At 34.0% G+C, this 17950-nt stretch overlaps 1 protein-coding gene across 1 annotated transcript; it reads right to left on the reverse strand.

Moving 5' to 3' along the window:
• Positions 1 to 606: 606 nt before the first annotated feature.
• On the reverse strand, positions 607 to 15784 carry LOC125849539 (protein MICRORCHIDIA 2-like). The gene is made up of 18 exons (XM_049529627.1): positions 15396 to 15784; positions 15234 to 15308; positions 14710 to 14744; positions 12468 to 12546; positions 12283 to 12372; positions 12019 to 12094; positions 9783 to 9861; positions 9535 to 9663; positions 8189 to 8287; positions 6283 to 6390; positions 6043 to 6192; positions 5681 to 5770; positions 5296 to 5347; positions 5109 to 5220; positions 3826 to 4078; positions 3539 to 3627; positions 1150 to 1192; positions 607 to 1045 (listed from the first exon to the last, which is right to left on the reverse strand). Exons 1-18 carry the CDS (start codon positions 15652 to 15654, stop codon positions 929 to 931), a joined length of 1935 nt encoding a protein of 644 aa, XP_049385584.1. The 5' UTR covers positions 15655 to 15784; the 3' UTR covers positions 607 to 928.
• Between the last annotated feature and the right edge of the window lie 2166 nt (positions 15785 to 17950).

Raw genomic sequence — 17950 nt, forward strand, 5'->3', positions numbered from 1 at the left:
GTGTGCCAGAATATCAATAAACTAGTTGCATAATTTTGGTGCACAAGGAATGACAAGATACGGAAAGTTCCCAGTGGAATATATTGTTAGTACAAGAAATCTAAGCACATAGAAAACGTAGCTTTAGCAAGCACAGAAGAGAATCACGTCTGGAGGTCAGTTGTTAAACCATTCTGTGTAGAAAAAAGATCACCCTAATTGCAAACTCGTGGAAGAGAACAACTGGAGATTTGTTGTCGCAGTTTTGGAAAAGCTTGTCATACAGCAAATCTTGGTAAATGGGGGGGGGGGGGGGGGGGGGGNGGAAGGTACGGGACATGCTGCTAAGCTAGCAAACAAAACGAAACTAACAAAGGTTATTTGATCAGAATGACTCTGTACCAGCGTGCTATAGTCACCAATACAAAAGAACTTGCTGACCTGAGAAGCATTCTCTTCCACCTTTACTTCACATGCTCCAAAGCGTAGAACTTTATTCATCAAGAAAAGGATTATTCTTTTTCTTTTCTTTTTTTAATGAACCTAGCTTAGAGGGGAGAAGGTTTTTCAGTTTTCCTTTAAATGAAAAAAATGTGTAATTGAAGAAACACAAACCAATCTAATGCGCTTGTGTTGATGCTAATTACTTCATCCTTTTTCAGGGGGTGAGGGTAGGGCAGCATAAACTGAAATCATCATACAAATGAAACTAAATAGTACAATAATTCAGGGGACTTGTGAGCCTATAGAATTTGCTGTGTAAAATTCAAAAGGGAGTGCGGGATAAGTTAAGTAAAACCCCATGTATAAAATTCAACAAAAGAAGGGGGGAAGGAAACCAAGAGATGAAATTGAGGATTTCCTGGAAGAGGCATTGAGAGGCCTATGGTTATCAATTCGTCAAGGTCCAGCTGAATGCATACAATTCACAAGAGGATAAGATCCTTTGCTATGCTTTCTGTCCAAGTTGTTTCAAAAGTTTAAGCTTTTTCTGACTTTCCAGACGCAAAGAAAGCTCGGAAGATTTCTTTTTAGTATCCTCTAACTCTTTCTCCAGCTCCTCTATCTGTGTCAATTATGTCAGATATAAGAACGCATAATTTCAAAAGCATAACTTAAAAGAAAAGTTAAAAGTATCAAACACATGCTCCTCATGGAAGTGCTACATACTGTACGTTTCAACTCGGTTTCTCTCTGGATGAATGATTCACACCTGTGGAACAAAGATTCAAAATGTTACCAACTGCAGAGCCAATCAGTTTTAGTTGCTAAAGGAGGCCAAAAGCTGGAAGATACAAAATAGAGAAGGAAACTGGAAACAAGGATTAGTCCAGACACTGCATCGACGCTGCCTGAAATTTTAGGCTAATATAAGAGATGTAAGAGAGATAAAGGCTGAGAAGTTTATATCGTTTAATCTCCCAAGGCAAATTTTAGTGCAAAACCAAATTCAAGAGAAGGCTAAAAACATTAATCATGTACTCGTATTGGAAGGCCCATCCCACAAGAAGTAGCATGTGGTGGTTGTCACTCATCCATTGATCAACAAACTCGAGAGGAAACAGTAGCATGAATTCTGCAGAATCTTTTCCCCTGAAATTCAGTTGTACACTGCAACACTTTTTAAAAAAATAGATGTGGTGTCCAGGCCACCATACGCGCACCTCAACTAATTCAACGGTGACCTGCTTCCTTATACCAACACAAGTGCGGGTAACTGTCCACCAAGGCTTAAGACATAAGAGAAGAATCACCTGCCATTTTCTGCCTCTATTGGGATTCAACTTAAGTCTTCCACGACCCATTCCGGCTTCATTGATTGCTAGAAAAGACACTTTGTGCCGCTACAACCATTGATTTTTCTGCCACTCAGCACGTCGAAGGCTTCTCTTCAATTCTAATGAAGGAGAAAAAAAATTCGACTTTTTGCATTACATCTAACCATGTGCAGCTCCTGCAATGTGTTCTCTGACCAGGTTTGACAATACTGGCTGAGTGGGATAAAGATAGTTCATATTCTGTTATGTTATATTTAGTGGTTATAATTGTTTACTTTGTCTTAGCATCAGGTGCAGGGCTCGCCTGGTAAGTCAACCCAGGTCACACCTTACAGTTTTTGGGTTTTGACATGTCGACTGCAAGAATGAGTAGACGAGAGAACTAGAAGATAAGCCCGAAAGGACTAACAAAAAGAAGAAGAAGACACAACAGAAGAATGTAATTCTTAAAAAGAAAAATAAAAGATTAGTAACACAACAAGAGCAAACAAGCCACAGAGAACACGACAACAATTACAATGCATACTTAGGAGAGTCCTAGGTAGCAAAAGAGAGAGAGCTTCAAGTATCTGGGTCTTTAATCAAGGAAATGGGAGATCGACGATAATGTCTCACATCGTATAGGCGCAGGGTGGACAAATGGAGGCTCGTCTCCGGAGTCCTGTGTGACAAGAATGTACCACTAAAACTTAAATGTAAGTTCAACAGAGTAGTAGTTAGGCATACTATGTTGTACAAGGTGGAGTGTTGGCTAGTTAAGAACTCATGTTCAGAAGATAAGAGTGGCGGAAATCATGACAGTGAGATGGATATGTGAGCATTCTAGGAGATATAAGATTAGGAATGAAGATATCTAGGACAAGGTGGGAGTGCCCTCCATGGACAAAATGAAGAAGCGAGGTTGAGATGATTCGGGCATGTGAAGAAAAGATGTACAGATGCCCCATGAGGAGGTGTGAGAGGTTGGCACTGGTATGAGAGTTAAGAGGTAGACAGAAGAAGTATTGGGAAGAGGTGATTAGACAAGACATAGTGCATCTTCAGTTTACTGAGGAAAAGACCTTAGATAGGAGAGTTAGGATAGAATGTTAGTAGGTAGTGAAGCATTGTCTCGCTTTCCGGATAGGCATGTTGGTAGTTTGGTAAACCAGTACATGTTTCTCCTTTCATATAAGTAGTATTAGCAGTATACCCGTAGTTTCATTTCTACTACTACCTATTGTTTCTTGTGCTTCGAGTATCACATTATTTTGTTGTTATTACTGTTTTTTTCTTCTACATGTTAGATAATGTTTTCTCTATTATTTCTTATGTCTTCTTTACTTCTGTACGTTCTTTTTCATATTTCTTTAATTTGCATTACTTGAGCCGAGGGTCTTCCAAAAACAACCTCGTGGAAGTAGAGGCAAGTCCTGCGTACACTCTACCCTCTTCAGACCCACTTGTGGGATTACACTAGGTATGTTGTTGCAGTAACCTTTGGGTAACAAATCTGTGAAATTGCTCAATATTGTCTAAAGGTCATTTTTGTACTAAGATTTCATCTGCGAGTTCCAGCATAGCATATGTAGGACAGATATTTCAATTTGGCCTACAAAGTCCCTAATTGATATACAAAATGGATGGATATATTCCCGTTATTAACAATCCAATCTAAGGGGATACAGTCCCACCTCTCAAATGACTCTCAAGTGTATAAATCCATCATGATTGATCAATCCTGCAAGGCAAAATGTATGTCGTGCGGCTGTATCTTAAAGAGAGCTTTAAAAAACATGTACCTCCTAAAGAGTTGGATATTTTCTTCACAAATCTGATCAATTGACATGCAACTTGAACTGGATATTTGTGCATCTTTTTTAACAGACCCCTGCAGATATACCAACAAAGAGATGAAACAGTCAACGCCATTTATGTATGTACTCTAATAAATTGACACTAATTCATTAGACATTTAATATCATTAGGAACATGAATATAGTAACATTAACTTCTCAACTATGTAAAAGCACCATAAACAAAAAAGTGAATCAAACAAACACCGAGAAAAGAAAGAACCAGGTCCTACAATTGCATTCCCTGTCATAGGCTGTACAGCTGGCAATTCCATGTTGCAGTTGGTTCTTCCACTGTTGCCACTCTGTGCAGAACGAAAATGTGGCCTGGGATGAGCTGCAAGATCTGTAACTGTTTGAAAGTTTGTTGGCGACGGTGTTTGAGCATTAGCCACTTGAACTTGAGGTGGAACAAAAGATTCTCTCAAAAGGTTTTGCAAATGCGGTTCAAGAGGCTTCAATCCTATCAAGTGACAATGACCTTTCCTGTATTACGATCACAAGAAACATGCCTATATCACAAGTTGAGAAGTACCACTATTTTAATGGCTAACAGTAACAGAATACCGTGATGAAACATAGCAATTTGGGAAGTAAATTTCAGAGGTGTAGTAGCCTAATAGGTAGGTGGAGACGGAGAGGAGTAGAAAAGTACAGCTAAGGCTACCAGAAGCTAGAAAAATTAAGTATAAACTCCACATCCTCCAGCCCACCCACTGTTCATCTGATGGAAATTTAAATTTTGTTCTCAGTAAGCAAGAGTGGGAGAGGCCTTAATCTTGGATGGGAGCAATGACAATCATGACTGGCCACATGCACTTTAAGCCCTCATGACTTCAAGCAGGATTTGACTATGAATGAATTCTAAAGAAATACACAGCATTACTAGATCTCCATTAGTTTTACTTTTTAAAATTCTCAGCATGAGCCTATTGGATATTAGCCAATAAAATGAATCAGAACCATCTGAAGTCAGAAGTGAGGTCAAATACATGTTTCAGTATTCGCTATTTCACATTTTGCAGTATATATATATATGCAGTTATGCACTGTATTAGAAATTATATTGACCTGTTAAAGCTTAGTGGATTTATGTTGTACTAAAAACTTAAAATGCAAACAAAGTACAAGCAGAGCCTCTATTCCACAACATCCATTTCATCCAGGGAAAAAAGAAAAAAAAAAAGGGGGGGGGGGCTTAAGGGGTCGTTAGGTAGGGTGTATAAAAATAGTGTTGAATATGGTGTATTAGTAATGCTGAGATTATTTCTTATGCAGTGTTTAGTTTGGTGTATTAAAAACAACATGCATTGCATAATTTCTAAACAAATGAAAATGCACTCTACCAAATGAAACACCCCCCCCACCACCACCACCACAAAGGGTTTTGAATGAAGATTTAACTGCGGCATCGGTTCTGTTTAATCAAAAAGGAATTGAACATATGACCTACAACTAAACAAACAAAAAGATGATGAACTCCGTTAAATATCTGAAATTACAGCACAGAACATACCAGTAATCCATCACCATTTGCTTTAGTTTAGTCTCCAACTTGAAAAACAGAGAAGATCGTTCAAAATCTTGCTTGTCATGTGCAGGTTCTATGAAATTTGCTTCCAGAACACCTGAGTCAAGAGCAATTGAGTACATCATCGTCATACCATATGGTAAAAGTGGGTCTGAATACTTAAAATACATACCAACAACACCATTTCCTTTGGAAGAACCATCTGCAGTAACTTTCCAGAATGGCTAAGAAAACCCAGAAGAACATAATCAGCAATTGGCAATTTCAAGTTACTTAGAAAAAATTTTTTATTAAGTAATCTCTAGTCCAGCAAGATCCTAAGTTCAGGCCAACTGCAATGTTTGGATGCCCCTACATGCCCGCATAAATACCAAACTTAAGTCAGAGGTTCAAGGTCCTATTCAAATGTTTCCTCTTTTCTTTTTCTGTCTTTTCTGTTGGGAGGGGGGAGGGATTAAACCAGACCTAATCAGATAAGCTTTTTGTTAACATCTTCAGCTAAGATGAACAAGAAAATATTGCATATAACATTTTTCTCCAGTCACAACATCGCATACCCTGATGAGGCGATTTTTGTGGTAAACATTGAATCCACAAACTGATGATGGAGTATCCTTGACGAAGCCAAGACTTGTTTCAACCAAGATCTGCAGCAGAAAAGCTGTTTGAATCCACAAATTTAGATGATAAGCAAATATAGCCACTAGCCCAACAACCGATTTGCAATTAGTAAGTACCCACACACAGAAAATCATATATGAGGAGAACTTATTAATACTATGATGGTAAAACCGCGGTTTTGTTCTCATTGTGAACATTTGAATCAATAGACAGTTTACAATCTAAAGTTGGACTTCTAGTTTAATTTGAACATACAGCCCTCTAAGCAGGAAAATCAAGAACCCATATCATTATGTACCTCCTTTGATGTTCCGGCAAGTTGTGGCCTGTAAGTGATTACTTTTGAGAGCTTCAACTCATCAAGAATACTATACTGCTCAACAGGCTTCCCTCTTAGTATGATACTGAAATTTGTAAATTTTTTGAGGTATAATATGGATGCGTATGCCTGATAAGAGATATAAGGAAGCATTAGAATACATTAGCAAAATAATCGGCAGGGATGATTATAGAAATTAAGTAAAAAATAATTGGTTACTCTTAGAGAGTATCGAAAGCGGTAGGAAATATGGGATTGCAGTTCACGCCCTCTCTTGTTTGTTTTTGATGTATTTCCAAGATTAGCTTCATCTCTCAACGTTATGTCCTACATGACCAACAAAAGAAAGAATAAGGCATCCTTTAAATAAGCAAGAGAAGGATGAAGCAGAAAAAGGAGGAAATGTTCAAAGAGCATTGAGAGCATAACCTGTGATTCCAAAAATATAACACAATACCAAACAATAATATAAGAGGAATTATCTTTAAGGGGTCGTTTGGTACAAAGATTAATAACGCATGGATTAGTAATGCAGGGATTAGTAATGCGGGATTTATTTTTATCAAGTGTTTGGTTCATTGTTTCTCACCTAACATTGTGTTTGGATTAAAACTCAATAAAAAGCTTCTTTCCAATTAAACCCTTGAATTATTATGTAATTGGGTCAAGGTAGATAACTATCAGACAATATTATTTTTTTATTTTTCTATGGCCTTCTAATTAGCTATAGAGGAAGAACAATTTTGTTGTCATGTTTGCTATGTTTTCACTTGAATTATTTGAGGATAAATAATTGTCATCTTAATAAATTGATCACTCACGAAATGTCAATTTTCAATTTAAAAAAGATATACCATCTACTTTTAAAATCGAAAAGACGGTAAACTATAGTAAAATTGAATAAATCTACATTTACACATAAAAATTGCAAGTTGTACTTTTAATATGTATGAAATTTTATAAATTGTTCAAAATACAAATAATTAGAAAACCATGTATATATATATATATATATATATCAACAAATAATACATTCAATTAATATCACAAACGTTATGTGATGATATATTTGCCTTTCTAATTAGTAAAATATTAAACAACTCACATTTCAAAAATTGTATTGATTTGTATTAAATTTATTTAGTAACAACAACACTATCTAAATAATTTGTAAGCTAATTTATTTAAATGAATTAACTAGTACAAATATATAACATAAATCAAAAAAATAAACAAAATAATTAAAATGATTAGAGGGATATTTTTGTCTTTACATAAACTTACCCCATGATATTAAATCCTATGTATTACTAATACCTCCAAATGGAAGGTATTAGTAATACATCCTATAATACCATGTATTAAATAATACCATACATAATACATGGACTATTTCTTCTAATACCCCTACCAACGATCCTAAGGTTAGAGGAATGAAGTAAAATTATACCCCAATGGAGATGACATTTAGTTGTTTATCATATGAAGGAAATTATGGATTTTGTACTACTTTTGGTGTAAACATGAAATATAGAAGATGTAGAGTCTATTTATGATCTCTTAGATTACATTAGAATCTGTGTATGCTACATCCTTTTCATTTTTATAGTCTTGTAAATTTAAGGGGTTACTTCACAATTTATGCAGCTTACTGTTACCATTTTATAAGGGGTTACTTCACAATTTATGCAGCTTACTGTTACCATTTTATATATGAAACTATTACCTTCTTCAAACAAACAAACAAAAAGAACAATGAGTTTCCTCCATTATAAGAGCATTTGACATGGACAGGATCATCAAAAACCATTTGTTGATCGAAACCTTCTTATCACCTTCTTCTCCAATATCAGGATTAAGGGCTCGTTTGGTTAGGGAACAAGTTATTCTAGGATTGCTATCCCACCCTCAATGGGAAACAAAAAAAAAACTACAATCCCGGGATAAATTATCCCGCTATTTTTCCCAACCAAACATGGGAAAAACTCATCCTGAAATTAATCCTGGGATTAGTTATTCCTTGTACCAAACAAGCCTTAAGGGCAGCTATAGACAAACTAACCTAAGGTTTGTGCTTCACAGGAGTCTGAAAGTTGAGCCAAATGTTTTCAAGAAATAGGCATACCTCATCATCGTCATCAAAGTTCAGTTCATAAATGCCTTCATCGTTTAGCCATAGGTTGAAGACAATAATCTTAGTTCCATGTGATTTTATATCATCAAACTGGAGAACATATAAGAGAAAAGATGGAGCATTCAGTAATAACAAATAAATATAATTCTGGTAACAATAATTGCAGGTGGAATCTATTCTATAGCTGATTCTTCTGATGCCCAAAGATGGAATCTATTTCTAAGAAAGAATTTAAATGATTGGGAAACAGCAAGATTTTGTTTTACATTACAGTCCCTTAGCACCATCATCCTGGATCAACACAAGGATGATTCTATTATATGAAGGTATGATACAGGTGAAATATTCTTTGTTAATTCTTGCTAAATGTCACTGACTTCTTCCGACACCGACCGTTGACCTTGGAAGAAGATTTTGCACAACAAAGCACCCCTTGAAGGTTTCTTGTTTTTCGTGGCTTGTGTTTAAGGAAGCATGCCTCACTTGATCAGCTATTCAGAGAAGACGAATGCAATTATGTAGCAGGTGTCCCTTCTGTGAAGAGAACACTGATGATACTTGTTATCTTTTTCCTAATTGCAAAATCACTTATCATATTTTTGATATGCCTAACATACTAAATATGTAGATAGTACCACCTTGCCAAATGTCCACAATATAGCCCAACAACATACCCAGTGTGTTCCCACAAGTGGCGTCTGGGAGGGCGGGCTGTACACAAACCTTATCCCTACCTTTGAGGGCTAGAGAGGTTGTTTCCTAAACAAAGCAAGGTGACCTAGAATAAAAGTTGAATACTTATTGCATAATCTAGAAAGTTATCTCAGCTCCAATTGGAAGTGAAATTTTAATATGCTTTACATAATGATGAAAGTTAAATGTGCTCCATTTTACAATTTTCTGTTCAACTCTTTTCTCCTCCATCCTTAAAAATCCTGAAGTAACTAGTAGGTTACACATGTACCCAATTTAACAGGAAGCAACATACAATTTGTCAACTCTAACTTTAAAACCATGTCATCTCAAACATGTGCATACCAAATTTGAGCTAGAGGAAGTACATGTTCGCTCAAAGTTTAGCAGATTTGAGCTTGGTATGCTTCATGAGTTAATATACATGGATATTTTAATGGATATTTTAATATTTGTTTGTTATATTATGACCATAGCATGTTCTCATAACAAAAACAAGAAACTCAGATAACACATCAAAGCTCAGAGTCTGCAACAAAGAATTAATCTATAAAAGTAACTTCCTAGAAACGACAATTCATACAAAATAAATTTATGATATAAAAATGTGACTTTAAAGTATATGTACCAATTATCCAACCAACCTGTTGCAGAAGATCCATCTTTGTTGCAAAGGGGGACCACTCTAGGATTGTTTTCAAGTTAGTTGACCAATCATCTTGAGAGCCATATACTATTGCTTCAGCCCAATGGTCGGAGATATCATAATCAATCTGCATTCATTTTCAATTAAAAAAAGAAAAACTGAGAATAGATGTTCATGTTTAGAAATACATTACACACTTCAAGTGCCAAATATTACAATTTTCAACAGAATGTAAAGACTTTTTACCATTGGAACAATCACATCATCTTGCCCTGTTCTCCGAAGAAATGTATAGGACAGAAGCCCAACACTTTGAGTTGCTCGGCTAGACCATAAAAGTGCAGAAAATATCAAAATTCATAACATTCTCAAGCACAACATCAATTCTAGCAACATAACTAATTGTTTGGTCACACCAGTGAGCAGTTTACTTCAGAAATAGCATGTTGTTACATATCAAGCAGCACATTGCAAACAAACCCCCGTTAATAAACTTCTGGGTCGCTCCTTCCTCTTTTATTTTTCTCCAACTCATTCGGATTCATTCTATACAAGAATTAATATCTGTTCAAATATAAGCCTGCTCCACTCTAGAGTTGCCTAGCGATCAAAAAATTGGAGTAACCATCTTGAAAACCAAGGTTCAAATCCCAACAGAACCAACACCTAGGTGAATTCTTATTTGCCTTAGTTTCGATGGGCAGAGTGACTCAATAGTTGTACTGGTTAACAAAAGCAAATACCCAGTGGATTAGTCAAGGTGTGCACAAATTCCCCCGAGCACCACTATTATCCAAGAGAATAATGATAATGATAAGCTTGTTCAAGCGCTTCTAAAAATAAAAGTAGTCACACAGATTTTTGTTTGAAAGAAGTACACTGAAATAAAACGAAAGAAGGAAATGAACTATTGACAAACTTGACAGTCATGAGAAAGTTGTAAAAAGAGGCCTTGTTCCCGAATGTGAAGCACTTGATAACCTGAATAGTGCTTTGACAAATGTGATTTTCAGAGTTCAAACGATATACTTCACTGCACATAACCAATATACTCTAAAAACAAAGAGTGCCAAGAAAAACACAAGACCGATGGGCTAGCAAGAAACAACTTGTGCAATACCGATTAAATAGAACGTGCACTCTTCTTCCAACTGATGTGCACAGCTTAAAGAAGCTATAGTAAATACCTAATGTGTCAATTCGGTACTTGTAAGATCCAGGTTATAATTGACATCACTAGTTTTATATCTGACATACAATAATGAAAGTATTAACAGATAACTAAAAATGAAAATAATCTTATTTTCAGTTTTCAACAAATCAAGCATAAAAAAGAAATACCAAAGATAACTCTTTTGTATATGAAATTAGGTATTTTACAATGATATCTGAGACGTTGTAATTTTTTCAATAAAGTAAGCAGTGTATTGATGTTGGGGGAACACCCCCCACCCCCACCCCCAATCCATCACGTAAACAAGAAGCATACCAGTAAATAGAGAAACTACACAAGAACATAGTTCTCTATGGAAATTGGAAGGCACCCTGTCATCAGAGATATTACAAATGTTGTTCTAAGGAAAACTGGCATTTTAACCACCAAAGTCATAAGAGACGTCACTTCCTTTGCCTCGAATATCTTAGTTCGGTTTACATGTTTACTAATATAAGAATTTGAAAGGTGAGTGGTTTGGTGTTCATTACGGGGGATTTTGTTTGTAATTAAATTATATAATAAGCTATGTTTTCTTCAAGGGAAATAATATAAACCTTTAGAGTTGGTAATTCACAAAACAACTCATAAAGAAACCAATGTGATTTCTTGAAGGACCTAAGGTTCCATAACTAATATATATATATATATATATATAACACAACAACAACAACATACCCAATGTAATCTCATAAGTAGGGTCTAGGAAGGGTAAAGTGTACACAAACCTTATCCCTACCTCATAGATGTAGAGCGGTTGATCCCAAAAGACTCTCAGCACGAGTAACGCACATAAAAGTAGTTAAAAAAGGAAAATACAGAAGTAAAGAGGGCATAGCAAATAATAAGGAAAGCATAACATAGTATTTAGAAAACAAGGAGTAATAAAAATAACCAAACAATGTGATAACTGAAGTACAGGAAATAACAAGTAGCATCAAAAATCATAGGACAGACAACTACGAGAAAGATGCTACTACAACTGGTATGAACAGGAAACTGGTAGAGTATACCAAACTATCACCACGCTATTCCGGGGGAAAGCGAGACAACACTCAACTACCTATTAACCATCTACACTAATATGCGGCCTTCATAACCTCCTATCTAAGGTCTTGTCATTGGTATGTTAAAGATGCTATATATACAACAACAATATACCCAGTGTAATCCAACAAGTGGAGTAAGGATGTACGTGACCTTGGCCCTATTCTCAAGATAGATTGATAGATAGATATATGTAGACAGAGAGGTGGGAAGAGAAGATACCCTGAACGAGATGAACGGCTGAAGACAATTACATCAGCGCCTAACCGCATGGTACTCGTCTTGAATCCATTACCATCTAAAATCCAGGTAAAAAAATAGCTTTAAAAAATATTCAAGTAGCTTATTCATCAAAAGGAAAAGTCAAGTAGCATAAAATGCCTCAAAACCTAACCCAAACAGCAATGAGTGCAAAAAAATGATTATGGCAGTAACACAAATTAGTACGCCAGACCCAATTATTTGTAACTCTAGGAAGATGCTTACATTGTCCAATTGTTGAGTTTGATGTTTTAGAAGAATAACCCAGGCTCATGCATTTGCGAAGGCGGTCTGGATCCATACCACCCCCATCATCTGCTCAATATGATATAGTACATGTTACGGCAATTGAAACAAGGTAAACAGTATAGTATTATAGTGATGAAGGTTAAGTAACAGCAATACCACACCCTGGAAGAGCAATGCAGGAGAGTTGTCCCTTGGGTTAGAGATTCTGTCAACTTTCACGAATGTTGCACCACTACTTATCTAGCATGCAGATATGGACAGAGAAAAATTGCCATTAGACAAAAGAAAACTTATGTAAGTGCAAGAGAGATTAGTTTCAACATAAAATCTTGATTTTTATTCACAATATATAAATTTCTTAACAAGATATTACATGAAAGTGAAAGCACAGAATCTACCAGTGCAAGCAGCAGAGACAGATTTTTCTTTTTACAAGAAGGCATGGGGGAGAAAGATTTCATCCATATAAATCATAAGACCTTCAATGTTGAAGGATGGATGGATGGGCTGGCTTCAATGAGATGATATGAGTTTGTCAGCATATAAGTATAAGTAAAAGGAAACTTCCCCAGAGAACTATATATAGAAAGATGTGATGGGTTCAGGTTGAAAGAGCACAATTTATCAGCTAAGTTGTCTGCATGTCATAATGAAGAAGAAAACACATCAAGAGATCTAGGCATTTATACCCTAAATTCAACCAACAAGCAATTTAGGTAGAACCAACATAACAATTTCTATTGTAGGTCTAAAATAAGAGGAGAACTTGTGAAGAAAAAAATTGAAGAGATCTCTAGTCTAGAAGAATGGAGGATAGTTACACTCATATTTATTAAAAAAAATCAACATAAGAATGTTGTAGTGCTTTTCTTTACTCAGATAAACCATAAATTCAAGGCCCGCTTCAAGACCAAAAAGTATAAATTGAAGAGGGAATAGCAAGTGATTCCTTAGAATAATAACAATTGCAGTCCCTACTTTGTTGCAAAACAGTAATACAGTACATATAGAATGTGTCTCACAGCTCTTCCTTGTCAAAAAAAAATGTGCCTCAGTACTCTCTGGCACATTAGACACCAATATAAGGCACTCTCAACTTGATGATGTTGTGTTCGAAACAACAATCAAAGAGAATGCACTTATTGTGAGTGAAACCTTATCCATCCAAATACCAATTAAATTTATTCTGACCTTGCTAGAACAAAAAAGAATGAGAGAAAAAAATATTTACAACTGCAATTACCAAAACGTTGGGAGCCAAACGCAATGACCTTGAGAATTAGAAAGTATAATTGAAGAAACCAAAGGTTAGTGAGAATTATTGTTAAGACATTTAAGTCTCTAAAAAATTGAATTTCTATCAAAATGGCAAAGGAGGAAATGAAACACACTGAAGGTTAGAAAGTCAATAAAGTTGTGAAGGTATCCAAAACAAACCGGCATCTGACCTAAAATTCTAACCAAAACGGATCTTCCATTTCCTACTTAATAGAAAACAAGGGGGAGAGAAAGAAGGGTAAATCTGTACCCTTCTTGTTCTAATTACTTGATGCCATGGTAAATTAGAAAGTTGTTAGTAACAAAATTTACAAAACCCAATCAAACTTCCCTATGGAGACCAACAAGCTCTTGGCTGAAAATATGATTGTGATACCTCATATGTCTATCTCTGCAAAGAAACATAGACACAAGAACCATACTCTAATTGCAAAACCTCTGCGGATTTTTAATCTCTGAAAAGTAACAAAAGAAATGTATCCACAACAACATCCGAGGGCCACGGTCCACTTAGACAACAGGAAGTCAAATGACAATAATAATAGAAATATAAAGAGAATGGTTCTCTTACAAGTAGTGATTTCCACCAATCCAACTGTGAACATCTCTTTAAGACCAATCAAATAAAAAATATAATGTCCGTAAGAACAATTAAAAGCTATTTTCTCACCAAATGCCAATCCAAATATGACTAAATCCTAGGTAGTATCACAACTAACTTTTTTTATGAGGATGCTATTGGCAAACAGGGGAAACCCAGTATACATCCCCATATCAAGGACACTATATGGTTAAGTAAACTCAAGGAACCGTCCAACTATCTTTAAAAAGGGTAATTTATGTTTGCTCCAAAATACACCAAGAAGAAAATGTGCTTTAACTGAATCATTGAGCTTTGTTCGTCCTGCAAAAGTTCTTCTATTGCATTACTTTCAAACTATCAAGAAGACAGTGTTGGACAACAAAATATAGCAGAACTCTCAAAGACATATGGGTGACAAGCTGTAATTCAACAGATACCAGATTTCAAGTAGAATCTATACATTATACATGAAATACTGAACTTCTATTTCCACCTCGTAAAACATAATATAACAGAATAATCAACATTACAGTAAAATATACCTCATCAACAGCATTATCCAAAAGCTCAGCTATTGCTGCAATGACATTTAAAATATCAGTGGTCATGCAATAGTAAGAGCAGAATGGATTCACACGGATATGTACTTATTAATTAACTATCTCCCATCACCATAAGACTACGACTGATAAGATTGGCACTATGCTCTTCTATCAACCAAAAATAATATAGTAGATCAAAGTGCCACATGTAAATGTACAGCACACAATAATTTTTAGACAACATCGAAAGAATCCTCGGGTTAGTTTCTATGTTCTTAAGTAAAGGTACTTGCTTCGGCTTACAATAAGTGTCATGCAGGTTTTCTTTAACAATCTCATTAAGATAGATAGAAGAGGCTTTCTTAAACAATCACATTAAGATAGATAGAAAATAGTTCTGATTATAAAATAAGTACAACCAACAAAAGACAACATTGGAAGTAACATGAATACAACCTTGCAACAAATACAACAAAAAGCGATTGACCTTAACCTGATAAACCCTACTCAACCATAAAATTTACCTCCAAACGCCCATTTATGAGAAGTAGCATTGGAATGCAGAAATTTGGGATGAACACGCGCATGTTCCAATTCACCTACAGGTAACCAACCAACGTAACTCTTAACTCATGTTGCAAGTAAAATTAAATTCTGAATTGCGAAAAAAAAGATGAGAGATGAACCGTGTATAGCAGTTGATTTGATACGACCAACTTCAAAATTGCCAGCTTTCCAGAAACTTCGAGAATCCAGTGGCCTGTAATTAGAATCCGGTGGTACAACGGCGTTGGGATTTTCTATTACCGGTGATTTACTCAGTGAGTTACCACCGTGATTAATTTCTGGTTTTGCCATTCCGACGACGGGAACGCCGGTGCCCTCGTCGTCGCTACTATCGAGTTCGACGACATCCATTGGAAGCTTCTCTACCTTAGGCGGCATTAAGAAAGAATTAGATGAGAAGAAATTAGTGATCCGTTTCACAAGAAGTACCGGTTGGCACTGATCACTGAGAGGTTTCTTGAGATTTCTTGAATCTTGAGGGTTTTACAAGACTACTGTCTAAAGTTCTGTCTAGCCAGGCTTTTTGGAATACTAAACTCTCTTTCTCCTTTTTATAATGTCAATTCTTTATTGAAATTTATATTTATCCAGCTGTATCTCTTATTAAATTTAATTTAGTTTAGTATATTTGTGTTAAATTTAGATACAACCCATCTCTCTCTCTTTTTTCTTTTAAAAAAAAAAAAAACATATTTCTAGTTATTAAAACTCTTAAATCTTTGTATGTATGATTTTATTCTTCATCCTAAAATTTTAACTTGATAAAAGTATAAAATCTAATTAAAGTCTTTTGATAGAAATATAAAAAATATTTTCTTTTTCTAAATAATACTAATTATAAAATGAATTTAATAGGATTTTCTCTTTCACAATTTGATACTCATATGGCTTCTTTTTTTAAAAAGATCTTAAACATAGTAATTTATTATCAAATATTTTTTGAGATGTTTATTCATTTAAACACAAAATATTTTTCTCTAAAATTACTTAACTAATTAAGAATTTTTGAAAACTTACTTCTAAGTCTAATTATTACTTTTTTGTAACAACTATGAACATTATCATTGATAACAAACGAGAATTATTACTTTAATCACCTAACAATACATAGCACCTAGTCCATCCACTTCTTCTCATAGCTAGTTACCAGTTAAAGTTAGAATAAATCTCCTACATTAATATAAAAAAATTTCCTGATAATCTACCTATCGTGTCTATGAATTCACATTTGATCTGTGTTATAACTTGCTCTTTTTATACATTTACTCCTTTGTATATATTTTAGTTCCCACTCTTCAAGTATGATATACCATTGCCCCCCATAAAAGCGCAAATATTTCTTTGTTTGTTTTACTCCAATGCTTCTTGTTGATTTCAGTAGTACCTAATTAATTTCAATTGTTTTCTACTATTATATAAGAGGGAGTTTATGATGGGACATTCTATGTGTCCCATCATAAACTCCCTATATAATATATAATATAATAAATCATTTTTTCTACTATATAATATATATAATATATATTTATTTTTCTACTATATAATAAAAGAGAGTTTATATAATATATAATATCATAATAAACTCCCTTTTATTATATAGTAGAAATAAATATAATATATATATATATAATATAATATATAATAATATAATATAATAAATCATTTACAAATGACTTAAAATATTTAATATTTAAAAGATAAATAATAAAATAGGTTGACTCTCAAAATTCTATCCGGGTCACATATATTGGGACAGAAAATAACATATATCATTTCAAAATTACCAAAAAAGTATTATAAATAATAATAATTAACAACTTAAAATATCTGAAAGACATTTTAAAAGGGTTAATTTTGTAAGTTTATCCATATCACATAAATTAGGACAAAGTGACCAGCAATGTAAGTTATTTGAAAGTTACTTGAAAGTTACATAAAAATATTATAAATCACAATAATTAATAACTTAGAACATTTTTTTAAAAATGCAAATTTGGATGACTCTTCAAATTTCATTTGTGTCACATAAATTTAGACAACAAAAATAACATATATTGCGTCCATTTTAATTTATTTGTCTTAATTTTTTTTTATATTTAAAAATTGCGTAAAAATACTATAGATCATGATAATTGACAACATAAAATATTTCAAAAATAAATACATATAAAAAAATTCAATTAATTCTTGAAATTAATCTATTGTTAAAAATTATGTATAAAATACAATAAATCGTGATTTTGACCACTTAAAATATTTATTAAAAAAACAGAAAAAATAAATTGACTGATTCTTAAAATTAATCTATCAATGTTACATAAAATGAGACAAAAGTAGTAATATGTATTGTTTAATGTGAAATTATTGAAAACTACGTAAAATGTATAATAAATCTTAACAATTAACAACATTTGATTGAATCTTGAAATTTTATCAATGTTACATACATTGAGACAAGTGGAGTAATATATATTAAGTATTTAAAAATTACGTACAATCATATTGCTTTCTGTAGGCTTCGAATTATCGTGGTCATTTTTTATGCTGATACAAGTTTTGTACATTTTTTTTTAATATTATAAATCGCAATAATTAATAATTTAAAATATTTTAAAAAATATATTAAAAATTTAGTTGGTTTCGGGAATTTTATTTATACTATATAAAATGGGAC

This window comes from Solanum stenotomum, chromosome 12, assembly GCF_019186545.1.
Source record: "Solanum stenotomum isolate F172 chromosome 12, ASM1918654v1, whole genome shotgun sequence".
NCBI lineage: Eukaryota > Viridiplantae > Streptophyta > Magnoliopsida > Solanales > Solanaceae > Solanum > Solanum stenotomum.